The 16,286-nt window shown below is 43.1% G+C and overlaps 1 protein-coding gene across 1 annotated transcript in view; it reads left to right on the forward strand.

Annotated features, from left to right (window-relative positions):
- The window catches only part of FRAS1 (Fraser extracellular matrix complex subunit 1), a 538,610-nt gene that overhangs the window by 495,367 nt on the left and 26,957 nt on the right, over window positions 1-16,286 (forward strand). The window contains exons 63-68 of the mRNA XM_061420570.1: window positions 652-927; window positions 3,860-4,092; window positions 6,523-6,683; window positions 8,899-9,113; window positions 12,806-12,956; window positions 14,814-14,921. Of these exons, the coding sequence (XP_061276554.1) occupies window positions 652-927; window positions 3,860-4,092; window positions 6,523-6,683; window positions 8,899-9,113; window positions 12,806-12,956; window positions 14,814-14,921 (1,144 nt within the window). The remainder of the gene's footprint in view (window positions 1-651; window positions 928-3,859; window positions 4,093-6,522; window positions 6,684-8,898; window positions 9,114-12,805; window positions 12,957-14,813; window positions 14,922-16,286) is intronic.

The following is a 16,286-nucleotide window of genomic DNA, read 5'->3' on the forward strand; positions in this document are numbered from 1 at the left end:
TGCAGGTGGATTTTTTACTGTCTGAGCCACCAGGGAAGCTCCCAGAAGTTGCCAAGGGGAATTTAACGTAGGATAATGAAGCAGTCCGAATAACTCTTATAACTTTCCCTGACTAATCTCATACAATAGAAAGACCATTTCAAAATAGGTCTCTTTGACCATGGAAGAAATATATATGTATGTTCAGTCACTAAGTCATGTCGGTCTCTTTGCAACCCCATGGACTGCAGCATGCCAGGCTTCCCTGTCCTTCACATATATCCTGTATTTACTTGTATTTTGCCAGATGCACTACTGCCCGCCATTAACAGTTTAATGCAACTTTTAACTAATATCTGCCATTTATGATAGAGTTGTGGTTACAGTGTGTTGGGGGTGGAGTGTTTTTCACTTGAGTCATAGGAATCTGATTTAGGAATGAGACCGTTAAGATACTAAAGCTTTTAACTCAGGGAGGAGGAGGATCTTCCCTACTATTGAAGATTTCCAGGATCTTTTAGGGATGCCTGGCTAAGCATTGTTAAAACCACTGCTATATTTTAAAGAATCCCTAGGAGTTAAGTGATCAGGTAGGTCTCTAGGGAAGGGAGCTTTAGTTTTCTGACCCTCCCGATACCCACCCAGGCCTGAAGCTATGTGGCTCCTTGGCAGGTCGTTACACTTGCTGACTATGACCATGTGGAAGAGGTTACCAAGGAGGGAGTCAAGAAATCCCCCTCCCCGGGCTACCCGCTGATCTGCGTCACGCCCTGCGACCCCCATTTCCCCAAATACGCTGTCATGAAGGAGCGCTGCATTGAGGCTGGCATCAACCAGACGTCTGTGCAGTTCAGCTGGGAAGTGGCCGCCCCCACTGACGGCAACGGGGCCCGGTCTCCCTTCGAGACCATCACCGACAACACGCCATTCACCAGTGTCAACCACATGGTAGGTCTGGTTACAGAGAGAGAGACCTGGCCTTTCTCTTTGTTACTCCAGCTCTGTCAAATTCCTTAAGGTCCCTGCGTGCCATTTGGTATAAACTAAACAATTAAGCGGGTACAACACTGTCCTTTTGTTCTTACGTATGAGAAAAGATAATACGGTGTGGCAGAAAGAGGACTAGGCTAGTACTCCAACAACCTGTTACAAACCTTGATTCTGCCTGTTCTGAACTATGTGATGTGAAGTGTTTACTTTACCTTTCTGAGTCTCAGTTTCCTGATCTACAAAATAATACCTCCTTTGCTTAATCCACTTGACAAGGTCATTGACAGATAGGAAAGTGATTTACAAATGATGAAGTAAGTCAAAGATTCTAGGTAAGTACGAATAATGATTAGTCTCTTTTCACATCTCTTAAATCATTCAATACAGAGTAGGGTATAAATTCCTTAAGAAAAAGGGTTCTACCATATTTGTATATCCATCCCAAAGTGGCTGCCACATTGGTGGCACGCAGTGGGGACCAGTTATTAAATAAAATGAGAGTATGCTTATTAAGTGATCAGTATTTTTCGAAGCCTGGTGGGAAGATATGAAAAGAGGTTCAGAATGTCGTTGCTGTCCTCAGAGAGTCAGGAGGCCAGACGCACACCTCTGCCACCGTCAGGGAGCCACGCACAGCGGTGCTTTGCCCACGCTCAGGAAACAGCCCAGTGTTCTGACTCTGCTCATTGCACCAATGATGTTCTTCCAGAAAGAGCTGAAAGCAGTGAGACTCAGGCTCCACAGAGCGTCTGGCACCCAGGAAACAATCAATCGTTTTTGACTGAGATGAGTGCATTTAATAATTTTGGAAATCAGAGATTTTCTTCAGACTTAATTTCTCTAGATATTTCCCTACAAATCCACAGTCTGTTCTCACTTTAACAGTGCCTTGGACTTCCCTAGAGGTCCAGCAGTTGGGAATCCACCTACCTGCCAGGGAGACGAATTCAATCGGTCCCTGGTCCAGGAAGATTCCACATGCTGAGGAGCAGCTAAGCCCGAGCACCGCAACTGGAGAGTAGCCCCTGCTCACCACAGCTAGGGGAAACCCATGCTCAGCAATGAAGACCCAGCACAGCAAGAATAAATAAATAAAAAGTTTTAAAAAGAACTCTCTTGGGTAGGTAGTGGAAGAAAGCTGTTAGATGTACATTGGAGGCTTTGGATAACGTGGGTCCCTCGTGTCCATTGTCCTTGGCACAGCTTATTCAGAAAGGCCAGAAGATTAATTCCTTTGCAACATAACCTAGTTCAAATTTAAATTATCTTTATTATTATTAGAAATGTAAATGGCAAGACTTAACAGCTTATTGTTTCATAAATACCTTGTTCTCTGTTCAACAAACCCATGAAGGGGCAGTTGGTTTGAATTGAGCCAAATATACATTTTTAACAGGTACCAAGTTTACGATTTTACCTTATATTTCAGCTTGCCTTCTTGTGATGAATTGGTGACTAATCCTCTTACCCCAGCTTCCTCTGCTCTGCCTTCATTTCTTCAATTATTTATTTAATACTGTTGTATCGTGTGCATTTTTGTAAGATGCTTCAAATCCCTTCTGAATGAAGTCCATGTATAAATAAATAAAGTTGTGGCAGCTAATTAAAAAAATTTTAATGGAAAAATCTTCTTCAATTTTTAATGGACTTCAGTGAAAATTGTTTCCATGGTAGAATTTATAAGTTTGTATGATTGCTTTGTGGGAAGTCTGCTGCACATAGAACTACTAATGAGTTTTTCTTATTATATACTTCCCTATGTCAATGCACTAGTAACCTAGAGAGTTTTGGTGACCTAGGTTACCTCTGCATAGATTGCATTAAGCACTCATGGATTCTGTGTGTCTGGAGCATGAGAAAATCTGTAGAAAGACTTTCAAGGCCAGTAGGTGTCAGAGGCCAAGTTCTCAACTTTAACTCCACCACGTTATTGTAACCCTTAGTAATTAGAGGGGAGTTAAGGGAGGGAATGGCAGTAGGGAGGAAAGAAAACTAAGAACTCCTAGGAAAAAAGTGTTTTTCCTCTATATCCTGATACCATACCTTCAACAAAAGTGACTTAGAGGCAATGAGTCTTGCTGGAAGGGCTGAAAAATCATTAAGTACTTCTCTGAACCTAATATGTAAAGAGAACAAGTGTCATTGGGAATCAGTCATCTCTAGTTTCTTGCTCCACATTTGTCTATTTGCTTGTTACCTGGCTTACCACCCTCGGCTCTAAGTACCCAGTGCTCTGTCCGTGGTGCCTGGCTCCTGGTAGAAAGTCAATACTTAGGTGGTGAATGAATGGATAGATGGGTAGATCAATGGACACATAGACAGATAAATGGATGGATAATGGATGGTGTGGGCTAAGAATGCAGCCTGCCATGTCAGTCAGCAAAGGATGTTACAGCATCAGCCACTGCAGCCAGTGGGGCACCCTAAAGAGACTCAGGATGAGAAAACACAGGATACTGGCCCCTGATAGCTGAGATGCCTATTAAAGGAATTATTTCAGTGAGCGACTTAGCAGCAGCAGCAGCAGCAGCAAACTATTTCATCTTCCCATACATGGAAAAGTGCACAATTCCTTAACTTGAGATATCCAGTTTTAACAGTCATCTTCTGATGTTCCAACTATCTGGCCTTTGTTGCAAAAACTCTGATTAAAATGTATCCTGGCTCTTCCCATTCCTCTTTGGAGCAGTCTCTCACAGTTACCTAAGATGCTGTATCCCGGGCTTAAGTCCTCAGTTTAGCCTGCTGTATAAAACATAACTCTCAGCTTTTAGGTTGTGCAGTGTTTTCAGCTGACAATGATCTTCACAGATTATCATCCAGAAGACACAGTATGAAGAGCTGTTGAGGCAGTATCCACGTGTCTGAGGTGATTTATTCTTCCTGGTAGGTCCTGGACAGCATTTACTTCAGCCGGAGGTTCCATGTACGTTGTGTGGCCAAGGCTGTGGACAAGGTGGGCCACGTGGGGACCCCCTTGAGGAGCAACATTGTCACCATCGGAACAGACAGTGCTATCTGCCACACTCCAGTGGTGGCTGGGACAGCCCGAGGCTTCCAGGCTCAGTCCTTCATCGCGACCTTGAAATACCTGGACGTCAAACACAAGGAGCATCCCAACAGGTCAGGCGGGGAGTGCCCTCCATGAGCAGATGGCAGAGAGAGTCCCCAGCTGTGCTTTGTGTGTTTTCTAGGTGGGACAAATCAGTGAGTGATGCTTCTGCAAAATAAGAATAATGATGATGAATGCTTCATAAAAAGTTGAAGTTCTTCAAACGTGCCCTAATATCTGGCCCTTGTCAATCTTTCTAGCCTCATTTCCTTCATCTTGTTATTTTCATTTGCCAGTTCACCACAGGGAATCACATGTAACTTCCTCGGGATTTCAAGCACTCTTAGGTGACCTGCCTCTGCCTGTGGCTACTCCTGGCTCCAGCTTTCCCCCGTCCCCTTCCAGTCCATATTCTTAAATCCCATTGTCCCACCATACCTAAGCCATGGCATCTCTTCTAGGAACTTTTCTGTCATCTCCCCCAATTTAGTTTGGAAGCTTTTACTTCCCACTTTTCTGGCACCCACATCTGCCTCTCTGAGAGTGTTATCATCATTCATTCTCTCCTTGTCATCCCCACCCAGGAGATGATGGTGGCAGGGACCATGACTGTTTATTTTGCATCCCCTCTGCCTAGAATGTCCTTCTTGGCACCTAAGGGGCACTCACTAAGTACCCAGTGAAAAAATTAGTAACAACACTGGTGAATTATAACTCAGTGGGCAGATATGCTTTTTTTTTTAACCTGTGCCCTATGATCTTGATGGAAAATGGATGCTTTCATTTTTTATATAGAAAAAAAAAAAACAAGATTTCAGGTAGGTTATACATATTCATTAAACCTGGTAGTATTTATGTGCATGCCTTTATGAGCAACTGAGTTCAGAGAAAGGGGCTCATTTACATGAAAAAAACCCAGATTTGAACATGGAGCCAAAAATATGCAAATCCTTTTTTCTAGCAGAATGAAATTTATTTTTGTAAAAAGCAATAACAGAAGTGTCCAGGGTTACTATTGACCCTGTTCCTTACAAAAAGAGCCATTCTGTTCACATTCTGAGGTTCTGATTCTTCTTTAAAACATGAGTCTTTGTTCTGGGAGACAAGCTGTAAAAATTCACAATGCATCCTCAATAAACATGCTGAAAATTTAAACTTGTACAGTGAAAAAATTGCAGCCCCTCATTACAGTTTTGTTGTGTTGCAGTCTTAACTGGTATTTATTAAGCTCATATTTTATTTAGAATTGTGTACTACAGGCTCTGGAGAAACAGAAGAAGTGAAGGAAATGGTCCTTTGCCCTCTTAGTGGGGAGGCAAGACAGACTCTTAAAGCATATAAGAAATAGCAGCTAATATAAATAAGTTACAGACTTCCTGGTACAAAGGCACCTACAGGCAGAAGAATGTAGTTCAAGGCAGAGCTTGCTGTAGATTGAGGCCAGTGAGGGCTGGTGGCCTTGCTAGGACTTGCTGGTGGGGAAAGGAAGGTTTTTGAAGTTGGGGAGAGACCATGTGTGTCTTAGTCACTCAGTCGTATCTGACTCTTTGCAATCCCATGGACTGTATCCCACCAGGCTCCTCTGTCCATGGGATTCTCCAGGCAAGAATACTGGAGTGGGTTGCCATGCCCCCTCCAGGGGATCTTCCCAACCCAGGGATCGGATCCACATCTCTTGGTCTCCTGCATTGCAGGTGGACTCTTTACCACTAGCACCACCTGGGGAGCCCCAAGACTATTGAATAGTGGAGTATTACTATTTCTAGGCTTTTTTCCTGGGTAGGGATACTGGCCTTAGAGTTTAAGAGCTCAGTGATGTCTTTTGGGCACAAATACTTTAGAAAATTCTGTGGCAACCCTCCACAACCTCCATAGACACTCACTGTGACAAAGAAATTTAGCCATGCCTGTACCATCCACTCGGCTCCAGCTCATGCAGAAACAAAGCTTCCTTTTAAAGCAGAAGATAGCTACAATTTATGGTTGCGATGTTATCTTTTCTTGTACACGCAAAAAAATCTATGATTCTAGATTGCTATCAGTCCTGAGTCTGGAGGATCTCCCAGGGGCTGGAGGGAGGAGAATAACCCTACATGAACACTGTACCCTCATGTACAGAGAGAACTCCTACATGGAAAGCTTCAGAAAAAAAAACCTGGTAAATTCACTGGTGAAGACAAATTGAGTTATGAGAAAGCAAGGTACCATACTGGGGGCTTCCCAAGTGGCACTAGTGGTAAAGAACCTGCCTGCCAATGCAGGTAGACATAAGAGGTGAGGGTTCGATCCCCGGGTTGGGAAGATCCCCTGGAGGAGGGCATGGCAGCCCACCCCAGTATTCTTGCCTGGAGAATCCCATGGACAGAGCAGATGGTGGGCTACAGTCCATGGGGTCCCAAAGAGTCAGTCATGACTGAGTAACTCGGCACACAATGTACCATACCAACTACTTATGGCAGGCACCTGAAAGCCCTGATTTCTGCTCTTGTTTTCCGCCCTAGAATCCACATTTCCGTGCAGATCCCACACCAGGATGGAATGCTGCCACTCATCTCCACCATGCCGCTGCACAACCTGCATTTTCTTCTATCTGAGTCCATCTACAGGCACCAACACGTCTGCTCCAACCTCGTCACCACCCGGGACCTGAGAGGCATCTCAGGTGAGGGGAGACTTCCCTTTTAGTGTGCCCAGCCCAGCACGATGACCCTTAGGGATGTGGCTAAGTGGACTCTGCTTTTCATGTTTTCTGGTCCTCAAAATCTGCATGGTTAGTGGATCTGCTCAGCAGCAAGCAGCCAAACATAGGCAGCTTGGACAGTGACATGAATAGCAAAAAACAAAGACCTTGGAATCAAACTGACAAGGTTCATGTCCTTATTCCACTCCCTGTACAACTCAACAAAAATAGCTGGACAACTCTGAGCCAGCCACTTTCTTATCTATCACATGAGGAGAATAATTGCTCCCAAACAAGGTAGGGATTGCATGTGTCAACAATTTTAAAACCCCGGTCCTGGTCAATTTTAGCTCCTTCCTTCTCCTGCACTTGGTTCCCATGCTCTCAGCATTTTATAAAACACCTGTGCAAGGGTAGATATTATAGGATGATTCTCCAGGAGCAGTAGCCAAGGTGGAGCTTGGGGTATGAGATGTTTATTGGGCATCCGTATCTCCTAAAGGGAAAGGGAGGAAGCAGAACTGGGCAGAGGGAGAAGTCTGCAGTGCGGCCAATGAAACCGCAACCAGTTCTTACAGGGAGCTCTGGAGAGAGCCCAGCTGTCCATCATGTCCTGCTTCCAGCCCCAGTGGGCAGACCTCTCGGCCCCACCTCTCTCAGTCCGTGGATGGCAGACTGCTGGAGCAAATGGCGTGACTTGGGGCTCTGCAGCTGATACAGACCCAAGGGCGCTGACAGCTGAGGCAGCACATCTCCTGTTCACCAGGGCAGATGTTTTAGTTTATAAAGAATCCTGTCCATTTCCATTCACCTTAGCAAGTGCACATTAAATGCGCATTTCCTCCCTTTGCAACTGATGAATCATTTAACAGTGTTTCTGAAGACAGGAAAGCGTTCGTGTGCTCTTCCATATTCATTAAGCATCACTCTGGGTAGTGATGGTCTTGATACAGTAGGAATTAGTGGAGTGTAAATGATTCCTAAGTCACTGGGCTACAGATGAAAGTTTCATTGGTCTGCATATGCAAGCTAGTGGAAGAAACATACCATGTCTATAGGCTGAAAGTTTGCACCTCTTCCTACTTAAACACGATTAGCTTCAGTACATGTTCACTGACACCCTAGTCTTTGTGGCGCAGAGGGCTGTGTGCTGGTGTCAAACATTCTGAGAAATGGATCAGCTCTTTCAGAATATCATAGTTGCTTTCAGGACCATACAAAGTTGAACCCTAATATTCTAAAATTGTGTCTGTATTCAGCTCTCTTCTGCATAAAGGTCATCCTTAATTTAGAACAGTTCAGTTGCTTGGCAGCATTTGATCCAATAATTTTTGCCTGTAGCATGGGAAGCTTAGTCAAGCATCATTAGCGAGCTATTTACTCATTAACACAGAATTAAGACTTTTTTTTTCTGCAAGAGTTCAGACACCATAGGAAGCAGGGGAGGAGGTAATCAGAGGTTTGTTTGCTAGCTCCCCATAAAAGCTATGTTTTAAAAAAATCAGTCTTGAGAAAGAATAATTCACCAACAGATTCTCCATATAATAAATCCATTTCTTCAAGGACTGATTGTGAAGCATAGAACCAAGCTAGGCAGGTGTGACAGACAAGGCTTTACGGTGTTCTTTTCCAACAGATACACAGGGCCACCAGGCACTGGCTTCTTCATTTATGGTCTCATCCATTCATCTTTTCTTCCCTGGCTCCTGCAGCATCTTTCCTGAGTCTGTGACCCCAGTCACTCTGTTTAACACGTGGCAACAGGCAAGATGACAAGCCCCCCTCACCTTCTCACTGAGCTTGTGTCAGGAGCCCTGGTTAGTTAATTAGTGTTAGTTGCTCAGTCGTGTCCAGCTCTTTGCAACCCCATGGACTAAATAGCCTGCCAGGCTCCTCTGTCCATGGAATTCTCCAGGCAAGAATACTAGAGTGGGTTGCCATTCCCTTCAAGGGAATCTTCCCAGCCCAGGGATAGAACATGGGTCTTCCACATCTCAGCTAGACCCTTTACCGTCTAAGCCACCAGGGAAGCCTGGGAGCCCTGGGGTGCTCTATTAGTCATCTCAGAAGAAAGGAAAGCTCTCCCTGTGTGTCCAAAGGATGTGTCCATTCTCACTCTCCCCCCAGCTCCTGGGAAGCTGGTGAAGGGCAGGTCCACAGACTGGATTACTGTTCCTTGCTTCTCCCTCCCTCGCAGAGGCAGGGTTCCTGGACGACAGGGTCCATGACAGCATGGCACTGGGGCCTGGCTACGACCGCCCCTTCCAGTTTGACTCCAGCGTGCGGGAGCCAAAGACCATCCAGCTCTACAAACACCTGAACCTGAAGAGCTGCGTCTGGACGTTTGATGCCTATTATGACATGACGGAGCTGATTGACGTCTGTGGGGGGTCTGTAACCGCCGACTTCCAGGTGGGTGCCCTAGGGGTCTGTCTGAAGGCTGTGTGCACCTGGATATCATGTTAAAGCTTGTTCATTCATTGAACTGAAGCACTTTAGCACCCAGTTGCTCCCAGAACTGCGCCAACCAAGGGACTCTTCTTTCTAAACCCTGCAAGAGAGACCTTAGCAGCATCATAGCTAGAGCAAGCCCCCCAAAGTCCTCTCAATCAGCTAATTAGAAAATTAATATGGAAGATGTTTAAATTAAGTTGAAGAAAATTAGCTGTCTGGCAGTCATTTATATAAAAATCCAATAGCCTTACTTCTCTAGGTATATATGTTTTTTACTCTGGGTGTATTTTGGAAAGGGCTTCCCAGGTGGCTTAGTGGTAAAAGAACCCGCCTGCCAATGCAGGAGACAAAGATTTGATCCCTGGGTCAGGAAGATTCCCCTGGAGAAGGAAATGGCAACCCATTCCAGTATTCTTGCCTGGAAAATCCCATGGACAGAGGACCCTGGTGGGCTACAGTCCATGGGCCTGCAAAGAGTCCAACACAACTGAGCAACTGAGCATGCATATTTTGGAAAGTCAAAAAGGTTTACCTTGATGGGAAGATCGTGGCTAAGTTGATGTGTTTTTCCCGCGTGGGGAAATGAGTTAAAATGACAGAAGTTCCCTGTCTTTCAGCAAACAAGTAAAGCACTGTTGTCCCAAGCGTCATGGCAACTGTTTAAAACACCTTGCTGTCATACCTATTCCAAACCTATGGTTAATAGTCCTTAAACATCAGTAATAACGAAAGTCTTAGTCTCTCAGTCATGTCCAACTCTTTGTGACCCCATGGACTCTAGCTTGCCAGGCTCCTCTGTCCATGGCATTTTCCAGGCAAGAATATTGGAGTGGGTAGCCATTCCCTTCTCCTGGGGATCTTCCCAACTCAGGGATCAAACCTGGATCTCCCACTTTGCAGGCAGATTCTTTACCGTCTGAGACACTAGGAAAGCCCAACAAAATAAAACATTATAGCAAGAAGTCACAGTCGTAGGAGGGCCATTAATATCAGAGGGACTAGGCTAAAGCATCCTCATGGGAAAAACAATTCTAAAGCAGGTGCTACCCAATTTTAAGCAGTTATCTCAATGAACTAAGAAAATCAAATATTTGTTTTTCACTTCAAATCAGGTTTAACCACACTGAAAGAGGGGAACATATAGAGGGACTTACACGTAATCATTTGAGGAAAGTTTCTTTGATTAAAATTTGTTTCCTTGAGATGCCTCTTGGTTTGGTTAATTCTTATTTTGTATACACTATTTGTTTCCTTGAGATGCCTCTTGGCTTGGTTAATTCTCATTTTGTATACACTATCGCCCTCTACTGAATAGAATTTTAAGGCACTCTGAGGTTTCCTTTTGCTTCTGCAGTTGCATAACCTACATTCACTTTCAAATATGCAAAACTCAGTGATTGGTTCCTTCTTTGGCCCCTCAAAAATTATTCTTCTTTCTTCTCCCTGACTTTAATTATAGTTTTGGATATCTTTATTCAGAATATGCTTAAAAATGATAAAGACAAGAAATTCTTATTATATATGTCCCACTTTTTAAACCAATACATATATACCACAGAAGTACTTCTTTGCTGTCTGTTTCTTTAAAAATAGATGAAACAAGTGGTATATGGTGGGAGAAGGCAGTGGCACCCCACTCCAGTACTGTTGCCCGGAAAATCCCATGGATGGAGGAGCCTGGTTGGCTGAAGTGCATGGGGTCGCGAAGAGTCGGACACGACTGAGCGACTTCACTTTCACTTTCCACTTTCATGCACTGGAGAGGGAAATGGCAACCCACTCCAGTGTTCTTGCCTGGAGAATCCCAGGAACAGAGAAGTCTGGTAGGCTGCAGTCCATAGGGTCGCACAGAGTCAGACACGACGGAAGCGACTTAGCAGCAGCAACAACTTAAAACTCGCCCTAGTTCCTGTCTTTCTTTATCAAATATTGGCAGAATTAGAGAAGACTTAAACTCACTGAACCTCATCTGCAATGGTCACTAGTAATCTCAAGGCGGGACAGCACCTAGCACAAGGTCTGCCACAAAAGAGCTGTGCAGTAAATATTTATGAGAGTTGTTTTTTCCTAAGGATTAATAAGTAATATGAAGGTTAATGGAGAATAAACAGAAACAGAGGAAAAATAATTTGACCAGTCAGCTAGAAAATTTATGGAGGGTCTAACATCAGCAACGGTGAAATTAGAGCAAGTGTATTTAGTAAAACCTGTACATAAGGGGACAGAACATGATGTGAGATCCAGATAAAATCAGAAAATTTCCCAAAGAAGACAGAGTAATATTTTCCCAAAAGATTTTTAAGTGCATAAGGAATTAATGGAGCCTTTTCAAGAACTTTCAAGAATCCAACTTTAAATCCCTGACAATTTTGAATATGAAAGAATACTTTGGAAAAATAAAGTTTCAATGTCATAAGTTTTGATAAAGCATTTGGCTCTTTCCCCTAACTACCCATGGGAAGATGTTTCATTGTATATTCAAACAAAATTATATGTAAGTTCTATAATGTATTACCATATATGGCCAATGACAAAATATAATTCTTTTAAAGTAAGCTTTTTTGTTATAAAGGAAATATGTGTTTATGACAGAAAATACAATATGCATCTCAAAAATGAATAAACCAACTCCCTGACTCATATACACAGCTTCTCCATGAAGGCTTCTGCTCATATTTTGTTATGTCTCAATCCAAGTTTTGTTAATATTGTAGTAAATGAAAATAATAGAGCCAAATTAATGGCAATAAAAGGAACTCCTTCAGAAAAAGTGTTTTCTTAGAAGTATGGTGTGCTGCCTTTTCAACATTATTTCAACAAAGCATTGAATGAAATAGGAAGTTATCCAACTGTGAGCTGTCCGTTGGTAAGTTTCATAGTATGATATCCAAATCCCATGACCTTCTTTCCTATTGGAGAAGGTCTGCGTACTCACTAAGACATCCAAGTCAGCCTCACGTTCGTCCTAGGATGACAGGCATCCTCCCATTTAGGGTTGCTTTATGCTCTCCTATGGCTCTCTGAAAACTATGGTCAGCCAGGGACTGTGTGCTGACAGTAGATCCCAGATCTGCCTTTGGGAATAACTGTGATGCCTTAAAAATCTCAACCAAGTCTTCCAGCAAATGATCAGCAGAAGGAGAGCTTCTCATACTTCAAAGTGTTTTTAGGGGACTGCCTAAGACTCCCTGCTCCCAATGCAAGGTCCCAGGTTCCATCCATGATCAGGGCACTAGATCCCACATGCTCCAACTAAAGATCCCACATGCCTCAACAAAGACTCGGCTCAGCCAAAATAAATATAAAAAAAAAAAAAAGTTAAGTGTTTTTAAATATTACCTCTTTGAAAAAGTCTTCTCTGATTATCTTATTGAAAGAAGCATCCTGACCACTTCCCACCCCTTTATTTTTCACATTTATATATCTCCCCTACTAGACTGTAGGTTCCATAAGGCAGGGATTTTAGTTTTTTTCCCACTGTTAAGGACCCAGTATCCTAGCTTGGTGCCTGGCACAATCATGAGTGCTTGATTAATACTGAATAAGTGGCTACATGAGTGAATGAAGACGGAACCAATATGAGATGCTCATCTATCTCTTCATCCCGGGGAGAAATAACCCTCTCCGTGTGCACCCCGCTTGCTCGGCAGGTGAGAGACTCGGCTCAGTCCTTCCTGACGGTGCACGTGCCCCTCCATGTGTCCTACATCTACGTGACGGCCCCCCGGGGCTGGGCCTCCTTAGAGCACCACACCGAGATGGAGTTCTCCTTCTTCTATGACACTGTTCTCTGGAGAACAGGTATACTCACTGACATCTTAACAGGTCTTACCTTATGCTTAAGCAGCATTTTTTTTTTAAGTATTGCGTTTTAATGGTAGCTGCATTCCTCATTCTGTTGTCCTATACACAGTCAAAGCAGAGCCACCTGAAGTGTAGAAAGGATACAGATCTGTGGTTTCTGAGAAAGACTGATGTCCGCAGATGTTAAGGCTGGAAGGCCTCCACCATCACGATAAATTCAGTCCAGGGAGCCAGGGACCCAGAGTAGAGGATGGCAAGTGATAGACAAGTCCCATACTGCTGAATAAGTGTGTGTTCTTTTGGAATATAGTCATGTTCGTTTTCTCCTAGGTAAAAATGATGTGATTCTTGTTGTTTAAGGAGAACAGAGTCTTGAAATCAGATACACAGAAATGGAGAAATACATCAAGAATAACCTGGGTTACTTTATTCATTTGATATCGAGTTTGCTCTTTTGTTGCATCCTTAAAAGTTGGAATTTTAACTCTACTTTTACTTCAAAGATGGCAATGCTGAATTTTTTCAATTACCTTCACCCCAGGCTTATCTGTGTCATTGCTCTCCTTGAGAGGAGGCCCCCCCACAGAGCCTGGATGGGTGCTGATCCTTCAGCTAAGATCCTCAGCCCTCTCTCTTCTGCCTCTCTCCACCCACCTTCTCCCACTGCCACCCCATGAATGTCCCTTAAAACTCCATGATTCTCTCCTCCATTCACTCCAATGGGTCTGAGTTGATTTTTTATATTTTTTTTCTATTTTCAGTGTCCTCTACTTCAAACACAACCCCAAGCTCATTTCCTCTTATTGTATTGCTCCCATTCCTCCTCCTTCCCTGGTGGTGATTTACTTGATCAGAAGCAGTTACTTCATCTGAGTAGATTTCTTTAGATGGGGCTTCACTTCTACTAATGGAAAATACAGTCCTTCCTTCTGTTAAATCAAATCATTTATTTACATTATATTTCTCATCAGAAATAACCCCAGGGAGTTTTCACAGTCTGGGTCAGATAATTCTTGAGCTGGGGTTTTTTTAAACTTTCTTCCCGCTTCTTTGCTTCCCCTTTAGTTTTTGGCCATACTGAACTCAATGGGTGTCATGATTGCAATTGCTCTTATTAAAGCCACAGTGGACTCATATGCTGTCATGTGTGACTAGCTTTCTACAAGCTAACCTGTAATTCTCTATTGCTTTCAATATGAAGTATAGCCACCAGAACATTGGTTATGGTTCTCTTAAGTCCTGAAAGATGTGCTGGTGAGGAAAAGAAAATACAGTCTGAAGCAGACATGCTGTAACCGCATCCTGGTGTAAAGTTAATAGTAAGAAGGTTTAAGGACCATTTTTTCTGTGCTCTGAGGTGGGACCCTGTACCTGCTCTAAAGTGACATCTGCAGGTATAAAGACTATGTCAGAAGAATAGAATTGTGAAAAAGAACCAAATTGAATGAGCTGTTTTACAACGCTGACTGGCACACATCTCTAAATAGACTTTGTTGTTGTTCAGTCACTAAGTCCGACTCTTTGCAGCCCCACGGACTGCAGCACGCCAGGCTCCCCTGTCCTTCACTATCTCCCAGAGTGTGCTCAAATTCATGTCCATTGAGTCGGTGATGCCATCCAACCATCTCGTCCTTTGCCACCCTCTTCTCCTCTTGCCTCCAATCTTTCCGAGCATCAAGATCTTTTCCAAATAGACTCTGTTCACACAAGTATGTAAATTTGTCCTAAGTTACATTCAAGTAAGCGTGTGGCTCTACTTAGAGGTGTCCCTGGGGTAACTCATGTGTAGGCTACTGTCTGGGAGCTCTTCTCCAAGCCTTCACATGAATGCTCTGTGTGTGGTTGCCTACCCAGGAATCCAGACGGACAGTGTGCTCTCTGCCAGGCTTCAGATAATAAGGATCTACATTCGAGAGGATGGCCGTCTGGTTATTGAATTCAAGACCCATGCCAAATTCAGAGGTAATATCAGTGCTGTTCTTTTCCTCAAGTTTTTTTTTTTATTATTATTATTACTAAGAAATGTTTAAACATAGAGAAAAGTTGAAAGAATAGGACAATGAAGAACAAAGCCAACAATTGTTAGCATTTTGCTATGTGCATGTATGCACACACACACACACACACACACATATTCCCATTTTTTTGATTTGAAGATAATTGTAGGCATTTGAAGATAATTGTAGGCATCATGCCATGTTACCCTAAATACATACCCTACATACAAACCTTTCAAGATGCAAACATGTGTCTAGTTCCGGCAAGAAACCAAAACTTAAACCATCAATATCAGGCGTGAGTGACATTGCTACTTGCCCTCTGTCTCCTATTGCTGACGATCCTTTAGGTCTATCGTCTCCCATCTCCTCTCTCTCCTCCAATCAGTAATTCTTTTTGCCTGTTGACTTGATGCCAGCCATTTTACTGTACTGCTGTACTTTCCAAGGTACTGTACTGTAAGAATAAAAATGTTTTCTATGTTTTGTGTTTGCGTTTTATGTGCTATTTGTGTGGGAAGTATTATAAACCTATTACAGTACAATACTATGTAGCCGATTATTATGTTAGTTGCATACCTAGGCTGACTCCGTTGGACTTAGGAACAAACTGGACTTACGATCACAGTTTTGGAAGAGAACTCATTCGTATGCAGGGGCTTACTGTACTTCAGTAGACACCTCCTGAAACAAGGACCTTCTCTTACACATCACAATAGCATTACTGTGGCCAAGCTATTTCACACCAATCTAATAACATCTAGTTTCTATTCGTGTTCCCTCCATTTGTGTCCCACAAATGTCTTTCATACCTATTTTTATATTTGTTTATATTTGCTTTGCATCTGTTTATATGAAACAAAAGTGAATCCTATCAGGATCCATACATTCCATTTTGGCTGTTATACCTCTTTAGTCTCTTTTAATATAGAATGAGCCACCCTAGTGGCTCAATTGGTAAAGACTCTCCCTGCAGTGCAGGAGACTTGGGAGGATTCCCTGGAGAAGGAAATGGCAACCCACTCCAGTACTCTTGCCTGGAGAATTCCATCAACAGAGGACCCAGGCAGGCTACAGTCTATGAGATCACAGAGTCAGACACGACTGTGTGACTAATTTTTACTTTTTTGTTTTTTCAATACAGAATAGTTTCCCTACTTTTATTTATTCATGACACTAAATGACTGTACTTTAAAAGAGTGGAGGTGTCTTACTGAGTAACCCTTACCTTTTTAAGGATGTTTACAATTGCCTCCTTCCGCAAAGGACTTGAGTGGTCCTAATGAGATTTTTAAAATCTGAAATTGATATTTCTATTTATGAACTACTG

Source organism: Bos javanicus, chromosome 6 (genome assembly GCF_032452875.1).
Source record: "Bos javanicus breed banteng chromosome 6, ARS-OSU_banteng_1.0, whole genome shotgun sequence".
Classification (NCBI taxonomy): Eukaryota; Metazoa; Chordata; class Mammalia; order Artiodactyla; family Bovidae; genus Bos; species Bos javanicus.